Source organism: Macrobrachium nipponense, chromosome 12 (genome assembly GCF_015104395.2).
Source record: "Macrobrachium nipponense isolate FS-2020 chromosome 12, ASM1510439v2, whole genome shotgun sequence".
Lineage (NCBI taxonomy): Eukaryota > Metazoa > Arthropoda > Malacostraca > Decapoda > Palaemonidae > Macrobrachium > Macrobrachium nipponense.
In genome coordinates, this window is record NC_087205.1 from 57,718,282 (window position 1) to 57,739,233 (window position 20,952).

General features: G+C 38.1%; 1 protein-coding gene across 1 annotated transcript in view; it reads left to right on the forward strand.

The window, feature by feature from the left end:
• The window catches only part of LOC135224816 (uncharacterized), a 451,449-nt gene that overhangs the window by 412,576 nt on the left and 17,921 nt on the right, over nucleotides 1-20,952 (forward strand). Inside the window, 2 exon segments of the mRNA XM_064264139.1 lie at nucleotides 5,746-5,915; nucleotides 12,894-13,708. Of these exon segments, the coding sequence (XP_064120209.1) occupies nucleotides 5,746-5,915; nucleotides 12,894-13,708 (985 nt within the window).

Here is a 20,952-nt window from a genome sequence, read left to right on the forward strand (position 1 = left end):
CCTTTCGTAGACTGGAAAGAACGAATAGGAGATTGTGGTTGTACTTATAAAAGAGAGTAATAGTAGTGCAGAAGATAAGAGGCAATTCGAAAAGCTATTAGATATGCTACTAGAATACAACATTCAACAAATAAATCACCTGCCAACAAGAAAGGAAAATGCTTTAGACCTAGTATTTGTGAACGAGGTGAATTATAGTTTATAATGCGAGTATTTCAGACCAAAATGTCATAGAATTAACAGTCCATTCCAAAGCAAGTGAAAACAGAGATAAGCAAGAAATGAAAAAGTGGGAAGGATATGGAAAATAACTTCTACAGTAAAAATATAAAATGGTCAGAAATAAATGAAGAATTAAACAAAGATTGAGATAACATTTTCGTAAGTGATGACATAAGGGTAAATACGGAGATATTATATAAAATATTAGAGAAAATAGTGGATAAATATATACCGAAGAAGAAAAGTAAACATTAGTCATGCATACCAAGAGACAGAAGGATCTTGTTCCAGAAAATCAGAAAGTGGAAAAAAGGTCTTGCAAAAGAAAAAAAAATGCATGGAAAGTTACAGAACTAAAAAGTAAGATAGAAAATGCAGAACAAAAGATTATACAATCAAAAGAAAATGTAAAACGGGACTTGGAAGAAAAAACCCTAATAAATATCAAGCAAAACCCCAAACTATTATACTCATACGCGAAAAAGATGAATAAAAGAAGAATAGACATAGGCCCTCTAAGAATTGAAGGGAGATTAACGAATGAAAAAAAGGAAATTTGCAACATATTGGCAGAACGATATAAGAGAGAAATCACCCCTAGAATAGATAATGAAGATAATGATATATAAAGTAAGGGACGAAAATAGTGAATATTTAGCTGACATAGATATTAATGAAGCTGATATTGTGCAGGCTATTAGTGAAATTAAAAATGGAGCTGCAGCAGGGCCTGATGGAGTTTCTGCTATTTTGTTAAAGAAAGTAGTTCATTCTATCGCAAAGCCACTTGCAATATTATTAAGACAATGTGTAGATACAGGCACGATTTATGATGAGCACAAATTAGCATATATTACCCCTACTTTCAAAAGTGGATCAAGACTAGAGGTAAGTAATTATAGGCCTGTGAGTCTAACATCACATATTATGAAAAGTTTGGGGGGGGGGGGGTTTTTTTTTAAAAAAAAAAAAAATGAAAAAAACAGGAGGGTTAATGAAGAAAAATATTATGAAACATTTAATAAAAAATAAGATGTTTAATATAGGACAACATGGTTTCGTACCCGAAAAAGTACACAAACCCAACTGTTAGTCCACCGTGAAAACATATACAAAAATATGAAAGCGGAAATGAAACAGATGTGGTTATTAGACTTTGCAGAAGCTTTTGACAAGGTAGACCATAATATATTAGCGAAGAAAATTAGAAAACATAATATAGTGGATAAAGTAGGGAGATGGTTAAAAGAATTTTTACACAACAGGTACGGTGTTAGCTGCATTACTGTTTGTTATTATGATTGCAGACATAGACAGTAATGTTAAGGACTCGGTAGTGAGTAGTTTTGCCGATGACACAAGAATAAGTAGAGAAATTACTAGTGATGAAGATATGGAACGCGCTACAAAGAGACCTTAAAGTATATGATTGGGCAGAGGTAAATAGGATGGTATTTAACTGATAAATTTGAATCAATAAACAATGGAGACAGAGAAGGAAAGCTATATGCATATAGGGGACTTAATAATGAGACAATCACAAATAATGAAGCAGTTAAAGACCTTGGTGTGATGATGAATAGGAACATGTTATGCAATGATCAAATAGCAATTCTATTGGAAAAAGTAAAAATGGGAATGTTGTTACGGCATTTCAAAACAAGAAAAGCTGAACACATGATTATGCTTTATAAAACATATGTTCGTAGTCCACTTGAATATTGCAATATGATATGGTACCCACCCACTATCAAAAGGATATTGCACAATACAGAGTGTGTACAAAGGTCCCCTTTACAGCTAGAATAGAAGAAGTTAAGGACCTTGACTACTGGGAAAGACTACAATCCTTAAAATTATATAGTCTAGAAAGGAGAAGAGAACGCTACATGATAATTCAGGCATGGAAACAGATATAAGGAATAGCTGAAAACATCATGGAGCTAAAAATATCAGAAAGAGCAAGCAGAGGTAGATTAATAGTGCCCAAAACTATACCAGGAAAAATAAGGAAAGCACACAGGACATTAATCCACTACGCACCAGCATCATAATGCAGCGTCTATTCAATGCGTTGCCAGCTCATCTGAGGAATATAACAGGAGTGAGCGTAGATGTGTTTAAGAATAGCTCGACAACCTATCTAAACTGCATCCCAGACCATCCAATTGGAAGATGCATGTTCGGAAGATGTAATAGCAACTCTCTGGTAGACATTAGAGGTGCCTCATACTGAGGGACCTTGGGCAAACCCGAACAAGATGTAAGGTCTGTAAGGTAAGGTAAGGTCTCTCTCTCTCTCTCTCTCTCTCTCTCTCTCTCTCTCTCTCTCTCTCTCTCTCTCTCTGTGTTATTGGCTGTAGGTATATATTTTTAATGGTAAAATGTTTAAGATGAATTTGAAATTTTATTAATAATATAACCTCAAAGAGTAATGCAGTAATAGGTTAGTAATTATAGGTATATTTGAAGTAGGATGTTGTTAAAGGTATACATTTGGTAACTGAACTTTCAAGATAGGCAGTTATAAGCATTTTTAGTCGTGATTTTAACTATTCATGGGGGTGGTGTCTGGTACACATCCCCCGCGAATACAGGGGAACAATATATATATATATATATATATATATATATATATATATATGATATATATTTCCACACACACACACATATATACAGTGGTACCCCCGTATTCGCAGGAAACGCGTCACACACACACACACACACCCGGTGAATAGTTAGAACCCGCGAATGTTGGGAACCCCTATAAAAAGGCTAAAAACAGCCTATTTTGTTAGTTAAAACTGAAGAAAAACCCACTAAAAATTTTCATACTTGGTTTTTTTAATAGTTTTATCACAAAAAGCGCATTTTATGATGAAGTTGATAAAAAAAAAAAAAAACCAGGCCCAATTTAGTGGATATTTCTCATAGAAAAATACTGTGAATATGGGAATTTTCCGCGAATAATGTGGGGAAATGTTCCCGAGAGAAATCCGCGAATGTGTGAGTCTACGATTCCAGACATACAGGCAGTCCCTGGTTATTGGGAGGGGTTCCATTGCCAGTGGGGTGCTGATAAGCGAAAACTGCCATTAACCGAAACTCAGCAATTCATGTTGCTTATGGCACCAATAACCAAAACGTGACCCTTATGGTGCCATAAATTGCCAATTTTATGGCACTGGACAAGCCTTATAAAATCGGTCTCCATTAACCGAGACCACTGATAACCGGGGACTGCCTGTATATATATTATATATTATCAGATTTTATTGAATTCTTTGGCTTTTCTATTGTTGATTTACTTTTTTAGTTTGATAATATTTTCTGAATATTTTGCATTCTTCCAAAATTAGTTGATGGTAAAAAGTGAAGATTAACTCTGTTCCATTTACCGAGAACACCACCACAGCTATTCCATTACTTGTCGTGACCTCTTCAAAGTGTATTATCTGGACGGACATAACATCTTGTTTTGTTAGTGTGCAGACAGATATGTAGTGCCGTAAATAATAATAATGTGATAAATCATATTACAATAACATTAAGTATACACAATAAAGAAATGTTTGACTTAATTTGCAGTTATAAAAAGTGACCATGCAAAACAAAAAAAATCATAATGAAAACAGGTTTCTTTGTGAAAAATAAGGAAAGCATAAACCAAGCATTCTGTTTGTGATGACAACAAACAAAACAGAACTAGAAATGGGGGTATACGGGTTATGAGGATAGGAGTGGTAAGAAGATGTGGGAAGAAAGCATGTTATTTAAAGGGCATTTTTGCCATTGTTATGGTCATGTCTTCTGTTACTGTTATATGTTGCACAGTGTTCTGTCACTCATTGTGACCTCTACAAAGTGTATTATCTGGACACAGGACCCTGTTGTTTTGTTACAGTGTGCAGGCAGATATACAGCATCCAAAACAATAAAACAATAATACTTCAATAAATACATTTTTAATTTACAGTCTAAATAGTGACTATACTATAAAATTCATAATGAAAATAATTTTATTTGTGAAAATAATGAAAGTATAAACCACTTGTTCTTGGTGTGATGGCAACAAACAAAACAGAAGTAGACATGTATAAATACAGATTACTTTGTGCCAGTGTGTATGTGTTTACATCTCCATGTGGCATTTACTCAGTGTTGATGTTACTATTTCTACAGTACGTAGTGTTTGTGTTTGTTTTTTAGCACAGTATCACGTTTGCCATTTTTCCTTTTTGCTTTGCTTGATTTACTTTACTTTATTTCATTACAAGTTTAGTTGACTCTTAAGTTTGAGTATCATATCATATAACAGTATATGAGACTGTTTTATTACTTGATATTTCATCTCAGTTGTTTGGGCTCTCATTATATGTACGTGTATAGTATGGTTGTGTATGTATGTATATATATATTGTATCTTCTTTTTTTCTTTGTCCTGGGTGTATTTTATTACAAGTTAAGTGCAGTAATGTACATACTTTTTAATAAAATGTGGAAAAATAATACATATAAAAACACAAAACAAAACAAACTTTAGTAGGTTCATGACACTAGTGAATGAGTGTGCCTATGCACATTATTGTGTGTATCTTTTGGGTTGTAAAAATAAAAAATGAGGAAATACAGTAAAAATATAAATGAGAATAGTGTAAAATATAAATTAATAAAATCATAAGCATAACAACACAAAGCAAAACACACTAGCATGTCCGACATCTACTAATCCCTCTTCACCATTTTAACAATGCACCCCCACCCCCTCCCAGCCAGGGAAACTGCTCCCCAGCACCACCCACCTTCCAAAACAACCCCTTCTATGAGTGAGTTCCTCTTCACTGCCATCCTGTCCCTCCTCTTCCTTGGTGCCTAGCCATCCAACCCATCCACATCCTAGCTTGGAATCCCTTGGAGGCCTCCCCACCCCCAAAATCCTTTCTCAGTCTGTGTAAGAGTGTAAGCAGTGTAACCAACTGCATTGGTCCCTGGTCTTAGTGTGTCTGGTGAAGTTGAGGTCCTGATAATTGAAGGATTACTTTATAGATATATTATGTATTTATAGAAATTATATTTATTTAATTAAACTAAGGACTCTACTGTAAGTGAAAAAACATACAAGCCATTAACGATGTTTGTAGACTTAGTCATTGCACCATTCAGTAATTTGAAATAAATTTTATGCCAAACCATTAGTACTACATACAATATTTGTAACATGTAAGTTTTTACAGAAATAGTTAGTAATAGTCATATGAAAAAAAAAAGTTTTATAAAAATTGAAGGTCTGTGTTTTTGTGTATGAATACTGTAGCAGTCAGTCATAATCTTTATTTTGGTATTGTATAATTAGGTAATTCCAATGATAAAATTTTTGCTATCATTGTGAGCTTTTGCTAGAGTTTTTAAGTTTCACATTGTTTTGGTTGTAAGAGATTTATGTTTTTACTGGAGAAATACTTGTTTTTTATGTCTTTTTATCTTTAATTTAATTTCTTCATCTGTATTCTTATTTCGTTGCAGCTCAGCACATACAGCTGATATGTTTAGTGAATGGCCAACATATTTGTTTAGATGATATTGAAAATCTTGTCTCCGTAAACAAATGTGATATAAGACAGTCTCTTCTGGACGTACAAGTATGGAGTAATTTTGGTTCCTCTTCAGAGAAATGCAGTTGTCTCTCAAACACAGTAAGTGAATACTGTTTGCAGTACCTTTTATTAACATTATTCATTACTTTAAACCAAGAGCCATTTTGTTGACTTGGGCGCACTTGACAGATTTGTTCTTAACTAATACTAGTAAATTGGATTAAGATAAAGTTTAATAAGTTAAGCAAATAAGGAGAAAGTGAGAGACTAAAAAGATTGAGGGGAAAGTAAAGAACAAGAAAGCAATGCTGTTTGAGTTGAAGGAACTGTCAATAACAATAAAGTCTGCCACACAGAATATTAGTGGTGTTCTTCTTTGTTATGTAATATTTCTACTAAATTACTATTGCTCATTGTTGTCTGTAATATTTTTTAATGTAGTATGGTAAAGTAGTTTTATATACATTTTCACAAGCTTCATAATGTCCATCAAGCAAAGTTCTAAATGTACCATTAGTTTTTAATGGTAATTAGCAAGTGTGATGATGTAGTATTAAGGCTGGTTTGGGGATCTAGCTCTTGTTTCCTCATGTTTTACTTACTCTTTCAGTCTGCATGCACTCGACATACATATTTATTGCTTTCAAGACACACTGCTTACTCATACCACTACGTACTTCACCCTTACTTTTCTTTGCCTTTGAAATATATTTGCTCCTGTACTCTTTTACTTATAACACTTTTTCTATTCATCTCTACTACATTTTTGTTGTGATACTTTTTCTCTCTCAATATACTTGAATACTTTGTCAGTCCTTGATACTGTAAATTGATTACATTGATTCAGTTTCTTACGAGTGCAGTTCATTACTTTTTGTATTTGTGCATTTCAAGGGAGTACAAAAAATAGATGAAAAATGATAAATACAATTTAATAGTATATCATAGACATGGTGTTGTTACGTATTCACATTAAACCAAATAGTGTACTTTATAGCTCAAGTAAAATTAACACGTGTGAAGGATGAGGAAATAGGAAATATGCTTAATACAACTAGTACAAATTAATTAAGTAGTGTACATAAGAATGCTATGGCCAAATAAATATTGATTTCTTGTAGACCTACACATACAAAGGGTAGCAGGTTATAAGTTGATGTTTCAAAAGCACTTTACTTCACATCCATGTTTTGAGAGTAATGTTTGGGTAGCCCTTGATAAATTGATGGTGAAATATATATGATTAAGAATACAGGTGCCCCTCGGTTATGGCAGGGGTTCCGTTCCTGGCCGCCGACGCTGAGTGATTTTCGATGCTAAGCGATTTTAAAGCCTACGGCCGCTGCACACCTTGCGAAATTCTAGAACAGTTAACAGCGCCCTAGACCAGTCAAACGGCGCCTTAATCCCGCGATGGCGCAGTAAGTAAAATTATATTTATGCAGTATAGATCAATAGAATTTACTGTACAGTGCATTATAGTATTATAAATACTGTAAAGTGAAAGAAGCCTAGCTTTAATCCTTTCGGTGTCTAGAGTATGTAAAGATATAAGAAGGTTTTATACAGTGTACAGGTAACTGTAGTGTTCAAGTTACGATAATCCGTCTTACAATAATCCGATTTTATGAGAGACCAAATTACAAAAGTTCAAAAACAGCAAAAGAGAATGGTGAAAGTATGGTCTTAACGTTATACTCTTTGCATAAACGTGTACAGCCATGAAGAACTGAATGTGAAAAGACTAAGTACAACCAATTCGATAACATCCGTTTGGCTTGTATTTCAATCATCGTACTATAGTACACTATTACCGTAGTTGTTATAAATGACGTTATGTAGAATAGAACTGAGATATCTTAATGTAATAACTTTATTCGCTATAGATCAAAGATCAATCTGGAATTATACTGTTAAATTTAAACCTAGTTATAACTGAAGCTGAGAAAACTGTTCAAGCTGCTGATGGCTATTATTGTGCATCGGCAACAAGGATAAAACTCCAGTAAACGTATGCCATCAAACACAATCGTAGATAAAATAGAGAGAAAATAATTTTAATCTTGAAATACACATTTTACTGTTGGTTTCACGTCGATATAAGATAAATAACGTAAAGTTCGTATTACAATGCTATAAAGGAAAATTGCGAACAGAATCAAGTAATTTTTTTACGCAATAAACATGCCGCCAACGTAATCTGTTAACGGGAAAAAAAATAAAAAATAAAAATAAAAAGTTCACAATCACGAGACATATTCAATTCATATTTCCACCTAAGAACACGTCGTATAAGGAAAAATAACATTGTCTCATATAAGTCAAGTATCTAGATATTTGTTTATCCAACTAGAAGCAAGAAAATTTGCTCAGAATTGCGTTAAAAATGGTGAAACAAACTCTGTGTTTGCCATCAGCTGATTTGAAACCAAAACATTGGCCGCTTAGCGGAATACTAGCTTAGATTTGCCGTAGTATTTTGTAATGTAATAATATGAGAATACATACAATATTATTGGATACAGTGAAGTCATGTATAACTTTTTAAAGGATTTATGGAAAAGATGCACAAATAATGAAATAACACCATGCATTTTTCGGAACAGTGGCGGACAAGAACGAACATGAAAAAACATCTTCTGACAACATGGAGGGTAGTTACAATCGCTGCCTTAATTTGTATCATATTTATGTACAAAAATAAAAATACCCTATACGTTATATATTTTCATACACATTTAAACATAGGAGCATGAACATTTATAAAATCGACTCGTCGATTGCTAAATTTGCCCTCTTTTCAATTCTATATTTTCAGAAGAGCGGCAGGCAACTACTTAAAAGAATGAAAATTAAAAAACATCATAGTTGATAACGTGAAGGGCAGTTTCAAAAGCTGCCTTAGTATATTTCTGCGCGGAATTAAAAATACCCTATACATAATACATTTGCATACACATTTTAAACATTAAAGCATGAACATTTATAAAATTGACACATTGATCGCTAAATTTGCGCTTTTAAACTCTATATTTTCGGAAGAGCGACAGGCGTCGGCTTACAAGAATGAACATAAAAAAACATATTTGATAACGTGAAGGGCAGTTTCAAAAGCTGTCTTTGTATCATATTCAAGTGCAGAAATAAAAATACCTATATGTAATACATTTTCATACACATTTTAAACATAAAAGCATGAACATTTATAAATTGACACATCCATAGCTAAATTTGCACTCATTTAACTCTATATTTTCAGCATAGAGGCATATATTTTACCCGTATACCTATGTAATAACTCTCAATACGATTTTTTAATGTCGTTTACATAACCTTTATGGGCTGAATGGTATTTCTACAAATATATGTGCTCGTTAGACATAACGGTGCTAGCGGCTCTGTTGACTGAAAATTTTGCCGTAAAAATACCTTAAAATACCTTATTTTTTTCATGAATATTTTTTACGACGCCCGTAAAACCGATTTGCCGTTGAGCGATTGTGCCATTAACCGTGGGCCGCCTGTATAAGCAAGAAATTGAAATAACTGGATTAGAAAGTGCATTAAAAATAATGGGAAACAAAATATAAAAAAAGGAACTTACAACAAAATGCTATCTGTAGTACCATGTAACTAACTTTGTGGGCACTGTCCACCTACGTGAAGATTTTTTATTTAATGTAGCATTTTAGAAAAATAAAACAAAAAAATTGCTAGGTATTGGTAAAGGATATGTATACCAAATTCCATATAAGTGTTATAATAATTTTTATATAATTTAAACTGGAAAAACATTGAAATTATGTACATATATATACACACACAGGCAGTCCCTGGTTATCGGCGGGGGTTCTGTTCTTGTGGAGATTTATGGCACTGTAATGGCACCAATAACCAGTTAATGGCACCTCTGTTAGGTATGTTATGCAATGTGATGCTGATAAACAGAGCATGGCACGTTGTGGCACCATAAATCGCTGATATTATGGGACAAGACAAGCCCCATAAAACTGGATCGCCATTAACCGATTCCACCGATGACCGGGGACTGCTTGTATATATATAATATATGTACTATATACATATACATATATACACACACACACAAACAGTGGAACCTCGGTTTTTGTAGACCTTTTCTGACAAAATTTTGTCTTGGGTTTCGTACACTCGGAAACACTCCTTCCGGGACCCACCGCATGACTAGGCCCCATATTGAGCCCCCAAACAAAGCATCCCATCTTCTCTCATGACCTATCCTGCCTTTGTTTCTCATTGAATGAGCATCACCTCACGCGCAGTCCACATCACTGCATATGCTTGTCGTGTTTCTTGCTTGTTTTGCAAGTGAAGATTGTAAAACAAGCCATCATGGGTCCAAAGAAAGTTCCAAGTGCCAGCCCTTCAGTAAAAAAGGCCAGAAACACAATAGAGTTTAAGAAAGAACTTGTAGCGAAATATGAAAGTGGCGCACGTGTTGGTGATCTCACCAGAATGTACGGAAAGTCAGTGTCGACAGTCACCTCGATCCTTGCAAAGAAAAATTAAGGCAGGTGATGTTGCAAAAGGGGTAATTTCATTAACAAAAACAGAGATTGCAACTAGTAGATGTTGGAAAGCTGCTGTTAGCATGGATCAATGAAAAACAATTAGTGGGGCATAGTGTGTCTGAAGTGATCATTAATGAAAAGGCTAGAGTGTTGCATGCAGATGTAAGTAAGAAAATGCCAACAAGTGCTGCTGATTGTGATTTCAAAGCCAGCAGAGTCTGATTTGAAAAATTCGAAAAGCATACGGGCATACATAGTGTCATATGGCATGGAGGGGCTGCAAGTTCCTACACACGAGCTGTAGAAGAATTCGTTGATGAATTCAAGGAATATCTCGAGGCTTAAGGATTACTCCCTCAACAGGCCTTCAGTTGTAATGAAACCAGCCTGTTTTGATAAGAAATGACAAAGAGGACCTACATCACAGAGGAGGAAAGTTCATTGCCAGGGCACAAGAATATGAAGGATAGGCTAACTCTTGTTCTATGAGAACAATGGGAATTTTAAAGAGAAGCCCCTACTGATGTATCACTCTGAAACTCCCTGAGTGTTTAAGAAAAGTGTTATTAAGAATAAATTGCCTGTGATGTGGAAGGCAAACAAAAAGTCATGAGTCACAAGGCAAATTTTCATTGAGTGAGTCAATGAAGTTTGTTCCTACCTATTATACAAACTCTTGGTCCTTTACATTTGGAATTACTTTCAGCGTAAGCTGGAAATCGGTCATAGAAGAATAATAACAAGGCAGTTAGGCAGTAACTGCTTGTCCGATAGTCAGGAGTCCCGCCTGACTGGACATAAACATTCCACTTTGCTTTTGGACACCGTGGTGACCAGACATGCTTTCGCTCTCTGTCCATTGTCATCGTATGAAGATTTCTTTTGGAACTTCATTAGATCTTTCCTATTATCTTTTGTTTGTGGTTGTGTCATTTGTTTGCCTGTTTGTGTTTATTCTTTAATTACAACATGCAAACCCAGGAGTCACATAAGCTTATTCACCCCCCATTCTCTCAGAGCATTTGTCCTGGTGTGGGGGGGCAGGAAGTGGGGTAGCTTCCATTCCAAGATTGAAGTTGATCCTCACGCCCTTTGTGTGACGTGCCAAGGGCATGAGTGTTCAGTTAATAATACCTGTGATACTTTGTGTCTCTTGGTCAGCGGAGCAGGGGGGAGATATGAGGGGAGGAAGCGATCTCAGGGGAAGTCATCCAAGGCTTCGTCAGAGGGTTACACACCTCCGATTTTGTTGGTGACTTATCCTTCGTCTTCCTTCCTCCCACCTCATAAGCTTCCTCGTCTCCCTCCGCTTCTTCGTTTGATTTGTCAAGCGTAGAAGAGGGGGGAGGCACACTGACTTGGACTTGTACTCCGGGGCTTCCGCTCACTCCGGCGGGGATCTTTCCCCTCGGGGCGAGTAGTACCTCCTCTTGCTAACCCGACTTTTGCTCCCTCAGGTGTGGCTGCCTCTGTGGTTTAGGATTTGCAGCAGGCTTAGCTGAAGTTGGGGCTGCCTGGTGTCCCTTCACTCCAGGGGCTGATGCACCATTTTTCGTCTGCCCCTGTGACTCATGGTGTGCTGTGGGGACGACAATGACCCTGTCCATACCTGGGTATGCGGCACCTCCTCATCTGGAATACACCTAGCATGTGACCACCGTAACAGCTTCGGTGGTCGTATCATCCATGCCATATATTTCGAGGGTAGACCCATTTTTGCCCCTTCCTCCAGGTTACGTGGTCCTGTCTCCACCAGTGACTTATGATTGTACCCAAAGAGCATCTCCTCTAGACCTTCCACCTGTCTCAGTGCCTGTACCTGCTGTTGTATCAGTCCTGGATTGCGCGAGAGCTGCTGTGGTGTCGTCATTGTCTGCCCCCTCCTCCACTTCATCTTCCAAGGCTCCCTTACCGAGGAAGAAGAAAGTTGTCTCTCCCCCACAAAAGTCTTGATCTGGGCCATGTGCATTTGCATATCTAACTTTCCATTGACCAACCTTAAAGTTTGCCTGGTGTGGGGGTGTGCTTAAAATATATTTAGCCCATCCTGTAAAGGGTTAAGGTTAAGGTAGTCAGTCTTTATTATACATATTTACTATATTTATAACATGTAAAATATAATAGGCAGAATTAAGCAGAAATCTTAATTTATGTTCAGAACTAAATTTGCTAGTACATATATATATAGTGAGTAAAGTATATATAAAATACATAGTATATATGTAAAGTTGAGCCCTTCTCTACAAACAGTACCAAGTCTTCAAATTTCTGAACACACACTCCATAAGGTCATAAAGGTCATATCTGGTATAATGGATGTAACAAAGTTGATAGATAAACTTGGAAGTAAGGTTATGGTTTTAGTTTTTACGAAGGAAGCATTGGAAATGTCTACTTTATTTTTGTTTTTATATTGTTTTGCCTAATTATTCTTGAGAATTACTTGAAATGGGTGTATGTATAGTACTTATAAATCTACTGTATTTAGTATGAGTAAAATCTTAATCTTTTTTTTATTTTTTTGCAGGAAAGTACAGAAGATGTTAATTTGGAAGCAGTTTCGTTATCTGACATTTTTTCAGAAAAAATTGACACCAAATCAAAAAATGTAGAAACATACCCTAAAAAATTATGGGGTAAAGTACATTCTAGGTATATTGCAGATTTGGAAAAACATAAGCATGAAACTGATATATCAGTGAAATTAGGGATCATAACCAGAGATTCACAGTCAATAACCTGGACTCAGACTGCAAAAAGTTTGCCATTTTTCTTACCATATACCTTAAAAGAAAATAGAATAACAAAAAAATACCCACTCCAGGCTGATGATCCCTTTTTAAGAACAACGTACCTTTGGCAAAAATATAACTGGTTAAGTATTGATGAAGATGAGGACGAGTTATCAACGCCACTTGTTGTGGAAAAGGAAGGCAATAAGGATCAAGAAGAAAATATTCAGGTACCTCAGTATGTACTAGACTCCTCTGGAAAATGTGTAGCATCAATTGCCAGGTTTTATAATACCATAAGTGAGCTTGATGTATTGGAGTCTCACTATCATTTAGCACAACCTGGTAAAGATAACAGTGGTGACTGGTGGAAGAGGCAACCCATACCAGGTTTAAGTGACTTAGAAAGACATTATAAACACTGGGGACCATATACACTTACTCCTTATGTTGTTGAAGAGATTGGACATCGGGCTTTCCAGCAGTGTTATTATGAGTCTAAAAAATACCTTGAAGATATGCCAATAACAGATTGGAACCAAGTATCTCTTCCTGTTCAAGAAAAAGAAAAACCAGCACTTCTAGAATCACAGCAAAATGCATATGAAAGGTAATGTTGTGTGTATTTAAGATACTCAAATATAATTTTTCTTTCTATGTAACGTAATGCTTGATCCATCCTTTATCTACATAAGACTCAAAAAATATTTAGAAATCACTTGGCTGGCTTGAGAAAAGAGTAATGCTGCTGCTGCCTGGCTGTGCACTGTTCTCAAGAGAATAACTTACCCTACATCTCACTTCAAAATTCAGAATGCAATTTCTGCTGAATATGTATTCTTGTTTTGTTCATATGCAAACAAACCTTCAGTCTTAACAATAGGATAATTTCTAGCGCCTAGCTGCATCGGGTTAAATGGCAGGTGAAAGCAAGGAATCTTGTGAGATCTGGCAATGGGTGCATATATCGGTGAAGAGTGGTCAAGGACCACGCCACCACGTCAGTCTTTTCTTAATCGCCTGGACGAGAGGTGTGGTTGACCTCTCTTGGCCTTTACCAAATTCATTGCCCATTTCACTTGTGTTTTAGTGTGTGTGTGTGCTGTTGTTATGGCTTCTTCTGCTCCATCTCAGTTTTTCCGTGTTCTTGTTTTTTGGCTTCGGCTGTGACCAACCCACACGTCACTTGCAGTAGGTGTCGCTGTAACGTTTATACAATAATAAATCCCTGCACGGAATGCCATGCGTGGCCTAGAGAGCAGTGGAAGTTATTTTATAGTTTCAGAGGGAGCATCGTAGGGTTTCTACTCCTCCTTCGTGGGAGGGTGTGTCTTCTCCTCTTCCCGATGCTTCGTCTCTTGCTGCTGTCACACCCTATGCTAGTGTTGTGCCTTTGTCCCCTTCCTCTTCTTCCATCGTTTCGTCATTGGAAGTATCGGAAGGCCCTCAGGCTGACTTATGTAATGTTGCCCCTTCTTCCTCGGGAGTTAATTGGATTTCCGAGAGGGAGGAGGCTTTTTCATCAATTTCTTTTCTTTCAGAGTCGGAGGCGTCCAAAATGGCGGCGCTTTGGGGGACGCTTGGTCTACGTGGTTCACCCTCCTTGGAGGGTTTGCTGACACTTCATGGATGCTTGCTACCGCCCTGCCCCCCTCCCCCCCTCATGCTGTCCAGGCCCTCCCCCTTCCTCCTGGCCTTGTCTTCGTGGGTAGCTGAGGTCAGCCATTTTGTATTGCTCTGCCAGTGATGATTGTCGCTTCTTCAAGTCAGAGGGAAGCCGTGGCGTCAGCCCCGCTAGTGACGTCACGGGGTCAGTCATTTTGTATCCCTACACCAGTGGCGTCTGCTTCCCGTTCGGATCAAGGGGAAGTCATGACGTCATCGCCGCTTACGATGTCATTTCCATTGATGACGTCACTCCCAGTCGTCTCCGCTGCACTGCCTTGCTCGTTTATGTTGTATTGTTTGCTGCCTTGACATCATCTCTGCCATCCAGTTTGCTGCATCTCCCATCCATGTTGTTGGACCCTTTTCTTGCTGATATGTCTGAGACTTTATACCAGGCGGTTCTTAAGAGATTGGACTCTGTTTTAGAAGATAAGTTGGCTGCTATGTCTGCTGGGAAGACTTGAAGCAAGCGTGTTGCATCGCCCCCGCCTCCTGCGAAGAGATTGTGTAAGGAGCCAGTGCTGTCTTCCTCTCCTACTCCACCGCGTTGGCATATCAAGCATTGGAAGGCTAAGGACTTTGCCCTTCATCTGCAATTGAGGAGCAGCACACCCGTGTTCCTGAGAATGTTGGTGTTTCGGAGAGTGTTAATGTATCTTCCCCTGTGCGATCTGCAGTGGCTGCTTCGTCCTCTGCATCCAGTCGCGAGCGTGTTGCAACCCCCTCATTCGTGCACATGTTGCGGGTGCTTCCACTTCTCCTCCAGGACCTATTCGTCACCATAAGATCTCAAGTTACCTGTCAAGAGGTCGAAGGTTGTGAGCGCAGAGTTGGTGCAGCAGGAGTGCTTGCCTGCCCCTCTCCCTGGTACTTCCAGGAGTTCGACTCTGAGGGATTTCCATTCTATCTCAAAGTGTTCTGGATTCCTCACTGACACACGTTTGTACGTCTGCCACGCCCATGCCTGTACACAGCCATGTTAGAGAGTCATCTGTTGGGAGAGTGCGTAGTGATGTCCCTAGTATTGTGGTTGGTTCGTCTCAGGAGTTGGCGCTTGAATCCAGCCCAGCCAGGTTAGTTGGTGTTTCGGGCTGTTTGGCTGCTGGTTCTTCCGTTAATTTACACAAGGAAGGTGCTTCAGATAAGCCTGCACACCCTTCTCGTCATCGGTCTCCATTGCCGAAGCAAGAGGAGGGAGAGAGAAGAGTTTTTGTCTTCCTTTACAGAAGTTGTCGATCTCATTCATGGATTCAATAATTTGGAGAGTAGGACTCAGGCTTGGTTGTCTTACACTCCTTCCTGCTTGGAAGCCTTGCTTGGAGCTATGCAGGATCCCAGGTCATCGTTCAAACTTCCCCTGTCGGGGCATGTCCAGTCGGTCTTGCATAAGGTTAACGTGTTTCAGTTCAGGATGGTTCGCTTTGCTCTAGAGGCTCTGTCAAGCTACTACCCTCGCCTCTCGCGAGCATAGGAAGTACTAGGCTATGAACTCTGCTTTTTTGGTGTTGCATCATCTTAACACGGATGTCATTCGTCTGAAGCCGGTATTGACTTTGGAGCAGGTGAAGTTGGTGGCTCCGTCCTTGTCTCCACAGGATTCCTCAGTGTTGGAGTCTACGGCAGCCTCCATGTTGCAGACGGTGTCTTGGATGGACTTCTGGTCTACGGTCATTGCCAAGACAGTTTCTGACAGGTCCCCAGAGGGATTGGTGAGTGCTTCCTCTCTTGCCAGTTTGTTGCAGTCCGGAGGCAAGGCGTTTTCGTATCTGGCTCACCTCAGTGTTAATTTATGGGCTAACCTTTTCTTGATTAGAAGAGATGCGGCTTTATCCGGTGGAAAGATCAGTTGACCCTGAGTTCTTGCTGCCATTGAGGAATGGAGATCTTTTGGAATCACAATTTCTGTTCCCTCGGACCGAGCTGGAGGATGCGATAGACCAGTGCTGGGCTGACACCAAGGACATTAGTGCACCAGGCTGTGTCTAGGTCAGAGTCTCGTCCTCAGACACATCTGGCTCCTCCCCCTCCCCCTGCCCAACAGCAGTCACGAAGATCGTCGCCTGGTAGGCCGTCAAGGAGTTCAGGCCATTGGGCCAAGTGGCAGAGTTATGGGGCAGAGAAGTGGGTGATAGATGTCCTTTGGGTGGGGTATCTACTGCCATTCGACTTTTCTCTCCCTCTCTCGGACAAGCCGCTGCTAAGGAGGGTGTATCCTCCGGATTCTCTTAACCCTTAAACGCCGAAGTGGTAAAAAAAAAAAATGTCTCCTGTACCGGAGGTGTTTCAGAGTGAGCGCGGAAGCGGAAAAAATATTTTTTTCAAAAAAATCACAGCGCGCTTAGTTTTCAAGATTAAGAGTTCATTTTTGGCTTTTTTCCTTTTTTTTGTCATTGCCTGAAGTTTAGTATGCAACCATCAGAAATGAAAAAATTATCATTATCATATATAAATAATGCGATATATGATAGCGCAAAAAACGAAATTTCATATATAATTGTATTCAAATCGCGCTGTGCGCAAAACGGTTATAGGTAACAAGTTACTTTTTTTTCGTAGTAATTTACACTAAATTGCGATCATTTTGGTATATAACACATTGTAAAACGATAAAAGAAACACAGAGAAAAATATTATCACAAAATAATGCATGAATTCGTAACGCGCGGACGTAAACATACGTATATTTTTTTCAAAAATTCACCATAAATCTAAATATTGTCCTAGAGACTTCCAATTTCTTTCAGAATGAAGACAAATGATTAATATTACTATACTATAAGAATATTAGCTTACAAATGCAGTTTTCGACCATATCTGACGAGTTGAAAGTGACCAAATGTCGAATTTTTTTTAAATATATTTTTTTATATGCAATTATATCGAAAATAAAAGAAAAAAGCTACAACTTTCAAAATCATTTTTTCATTTATTCTACATGAAATTGCGCCACCATTTTTCATATATAAAAACTCTATGAAATGCCTAATATGAAACGGAGCAAATATTCCGAGAATGGGACGTACACATTTCGGAGATTTGTGGCGGAGAATCCGCGCGTGGAGGGAAGGAAAGTTTTTTTTTAAATTCACCATAAATTTAAATATTGTGCTAGAGACTTCAAATTTATTTCAAGATGAAGATAAATGACTGAATATTACTAGACTGTAAGAGTTTTAGCTTACAATTGCGTTTTTCGACCATTTCGGTAGAGTCAAAGTTGACCGAACGTGGTTTTTTTTCTATTTATCGTGATTTATATGCAAACATTTCAAAAATGAGAAAGCTACAACCTTCAATTATTTTTTGTTGTATTCTAAATGATATTGCGCACATTTTCATATATAAAACTTTATGTAACGGCTAATTTAAAATGGTGCAAACATTACCACAATCGCACGTATGATTTTTTCGGAAGAGTTACCCGCTCGCGGACGTAAAGAAAATGTTATTTTTTCATAAATTCACCATAAATCGAAATATTGTGCTAGAGACTTCCAATTTGTTGCAAAATGAAGGTAAATGCTTCAATATTACTAAAGAATATAAGCGTTTTAGCTTACAATTGCGTTTTTCGACCAGTTTCGGTAGAGTCAAAAGTTGACCGAAGGTTGAAAATTTGTCACTTATCATTTTTTTATATGAAAATATTTCAAAATTGATAAAAGCTACAACCATGGGTTGTTTTTAGTTGTATGTGCATGAAATTGCGCACATTTTCATATATAAAACTTAATGTAACGGCTAATTTAAAATGATGCAAACATTACCACAATCGCATGTATGATTTTTTTCGGAAGAGTTACCGCGCTGACGTAAGGAAACGTTTTTTCATAAATTCACCATAAATCGAAATATTGTGCTAGAGACTTCCAATTAGTTGCAAAATTAAGGCAAATGATTGAATATTACTAAAATATAAGAGTTTTAGCTTACAATTGCGTTTTTCGACCATTTAGGTAGAGTCAAAGTTGACCGAAGGTTTGAAATTTTGGCACTTATCATTATTTATATGAAAATATCTCAAACTGATAAAAGCTACAATCATGAGTATTTATTGTTGTGTTCTACATAAAAATGCGCACATTTTCATATATAATACTCCATGTAACGGCTAATTTAAAATGGTAAAAAAATTATGTCAAAGTGACGAAATAATTTCCGAGATGTGTCACAGATACTTTTTAGTGCAGCAAGAAAGAAATTCGCGCTTGCGCGCCTGCGTATTGAATTTAAACAAAACAAACACCTTGATCCGTGAACTCCCAGCATCCCCCAAGGCGCGTGATTCAAAAGTTTTAGGCTGGGGTAGGCCTATAAGTATTTTTCCGCGAATTTTTAAAAAAAAACTTTGTATGTCGACGTAAAATACGTCCAGTCGGCGTTTAAGGGTTAAGTTCTTGGCTTTCCGGGAGGAAGGACAGAAGATGCTGGACAAGGATGCGATAGAGGAAGTGGTGCTTCCATCTCCGGGGTTTTACAGTCACATCTTGGTGCCCAAGGTGTTTGAAGGTTGGAGACCTGTGATTGACTTATCCACCTTGAATCACTTCATCAGGAAGACTAGGTTCAAGTTGGAGACCCCATGTTCAGTGTTGGCAGCTGTGAGGGAAGGCGACTTCATGCTGTCGATAGACTTGAGGGACGCATACTTCCAGATCCCTATTCATCCAACATCCAGGAAGTTCCTTTGCTTCTCTCTCCGAGACAAGGTCTTCGAGTTCAAAGTCCTATGCTTCGGGCTGACCACAGCCCCTCAAGTGCTCATAAGGGTCTTCTCTCTCGTCTCAAGTTGAGCCCATGCTCTGGATCCGTTTGCTGAGGTACTTCAATGATTGGTTGGTCTTTGCAGGTTCCAGAGAGAAGTTGCTGCATGACAGAGATCGTCTGCTTCGATTTTGTCTGGAACTAGGCATCGTGGTCAACCAGGAAAAGTCAAACCTCGTACCCAGTCAAAGGATTCTCTACCTGGGCATGGTCATTGATACGGTGGTTGCAAGAGTTTTCCCGTCAGATCAGAGGTTGGAAAAGTTGCAAGTGGTGGCGCACAACTTCCTGTCGGAACCACATCATTCAGCTCATTAGTGGCAGATTCTTCTGGGAGTTTTGTCTTCCCTGGAGAAGCTGGTCCCTTATGGGCATCTTCATTTTCAGTCTACAATGGAGACTGGGGGAATTCTGGTGTCTGGCAGGGGACTCACCCCTGTTAAAGGTTCCTCTGTCAGTGAGAGTGAGTAAAGACTTTCGTTGGTGGTTGGTTGACTGAAATATCTTGAAGGGTGTCCCTCTGCATTCTCTCCCACCGGACTTCCTTCTGTTTTCAGACACCTCCCTTGCAGGTTGGGGGCCCTCATTTAGGCAGCCTCATTGCCTCAGGCATTTGGAGTTTGGAGGACAAACAGCAGCATATCAATATCTTGGGAGTCGAAGGCAGCTTTCCTGGGTCTGAAGGAGTTTTGGGAGAAAGTAGAGGGTCATTCTGTCATTCTCATGTTGGACAACACCATGGTGGTTGCCTATGTGAACAAGCAGTGGTGAATCGGTTTTACGGCTGTCATCCAAAATATTAATGAAAAAAGTAGACATTTTAAGGTATTTTTACGGCACAATTTTTGGTTAACACCGCAGCTAGCGCCGTTGTCTAACGAGTTCATACATTTGTAGAAAAGCCATTCAGACCATAAAGGTTATGCAAATGATATTAACAAATTTTATGGAGAGTTATTACATAGGTATTAGGGTAAAATATATGCCTCTGACGCTGTTCCATGCCGAAAATATCGAGTTACATAAGTACAAATTTAGCTGTGGATGTGTTGATTTAAAAATGTTCATGCTTTTATGTTTAAAATGTGTATGAAAATGTATTACGTATATGTAGGGTATTTTTATTTCTGCACAGAAATATGATACAAAGGCAGCTTTTGAAACTGCCCTTCACGTTATCAAATACGATGTTTTTTCATGTTCGTTCTTGTTAGCCGCTGCCTGCTGCTCTTCCGAAAATATGTAGTTAAAAAGAGTGCAAATTTTATAAATATTCATGCTTCTATGATTAAAATGTGTATGAAAATATATTATGTATAGGGTATTTTTATTTTTGTACATAAATTTGATACAAATTAAAGCAGCTTTTGTAACTACCTTCCACCTTGTCAGAGGATGTTTTTTCATGTTCGTTTTTGTCCG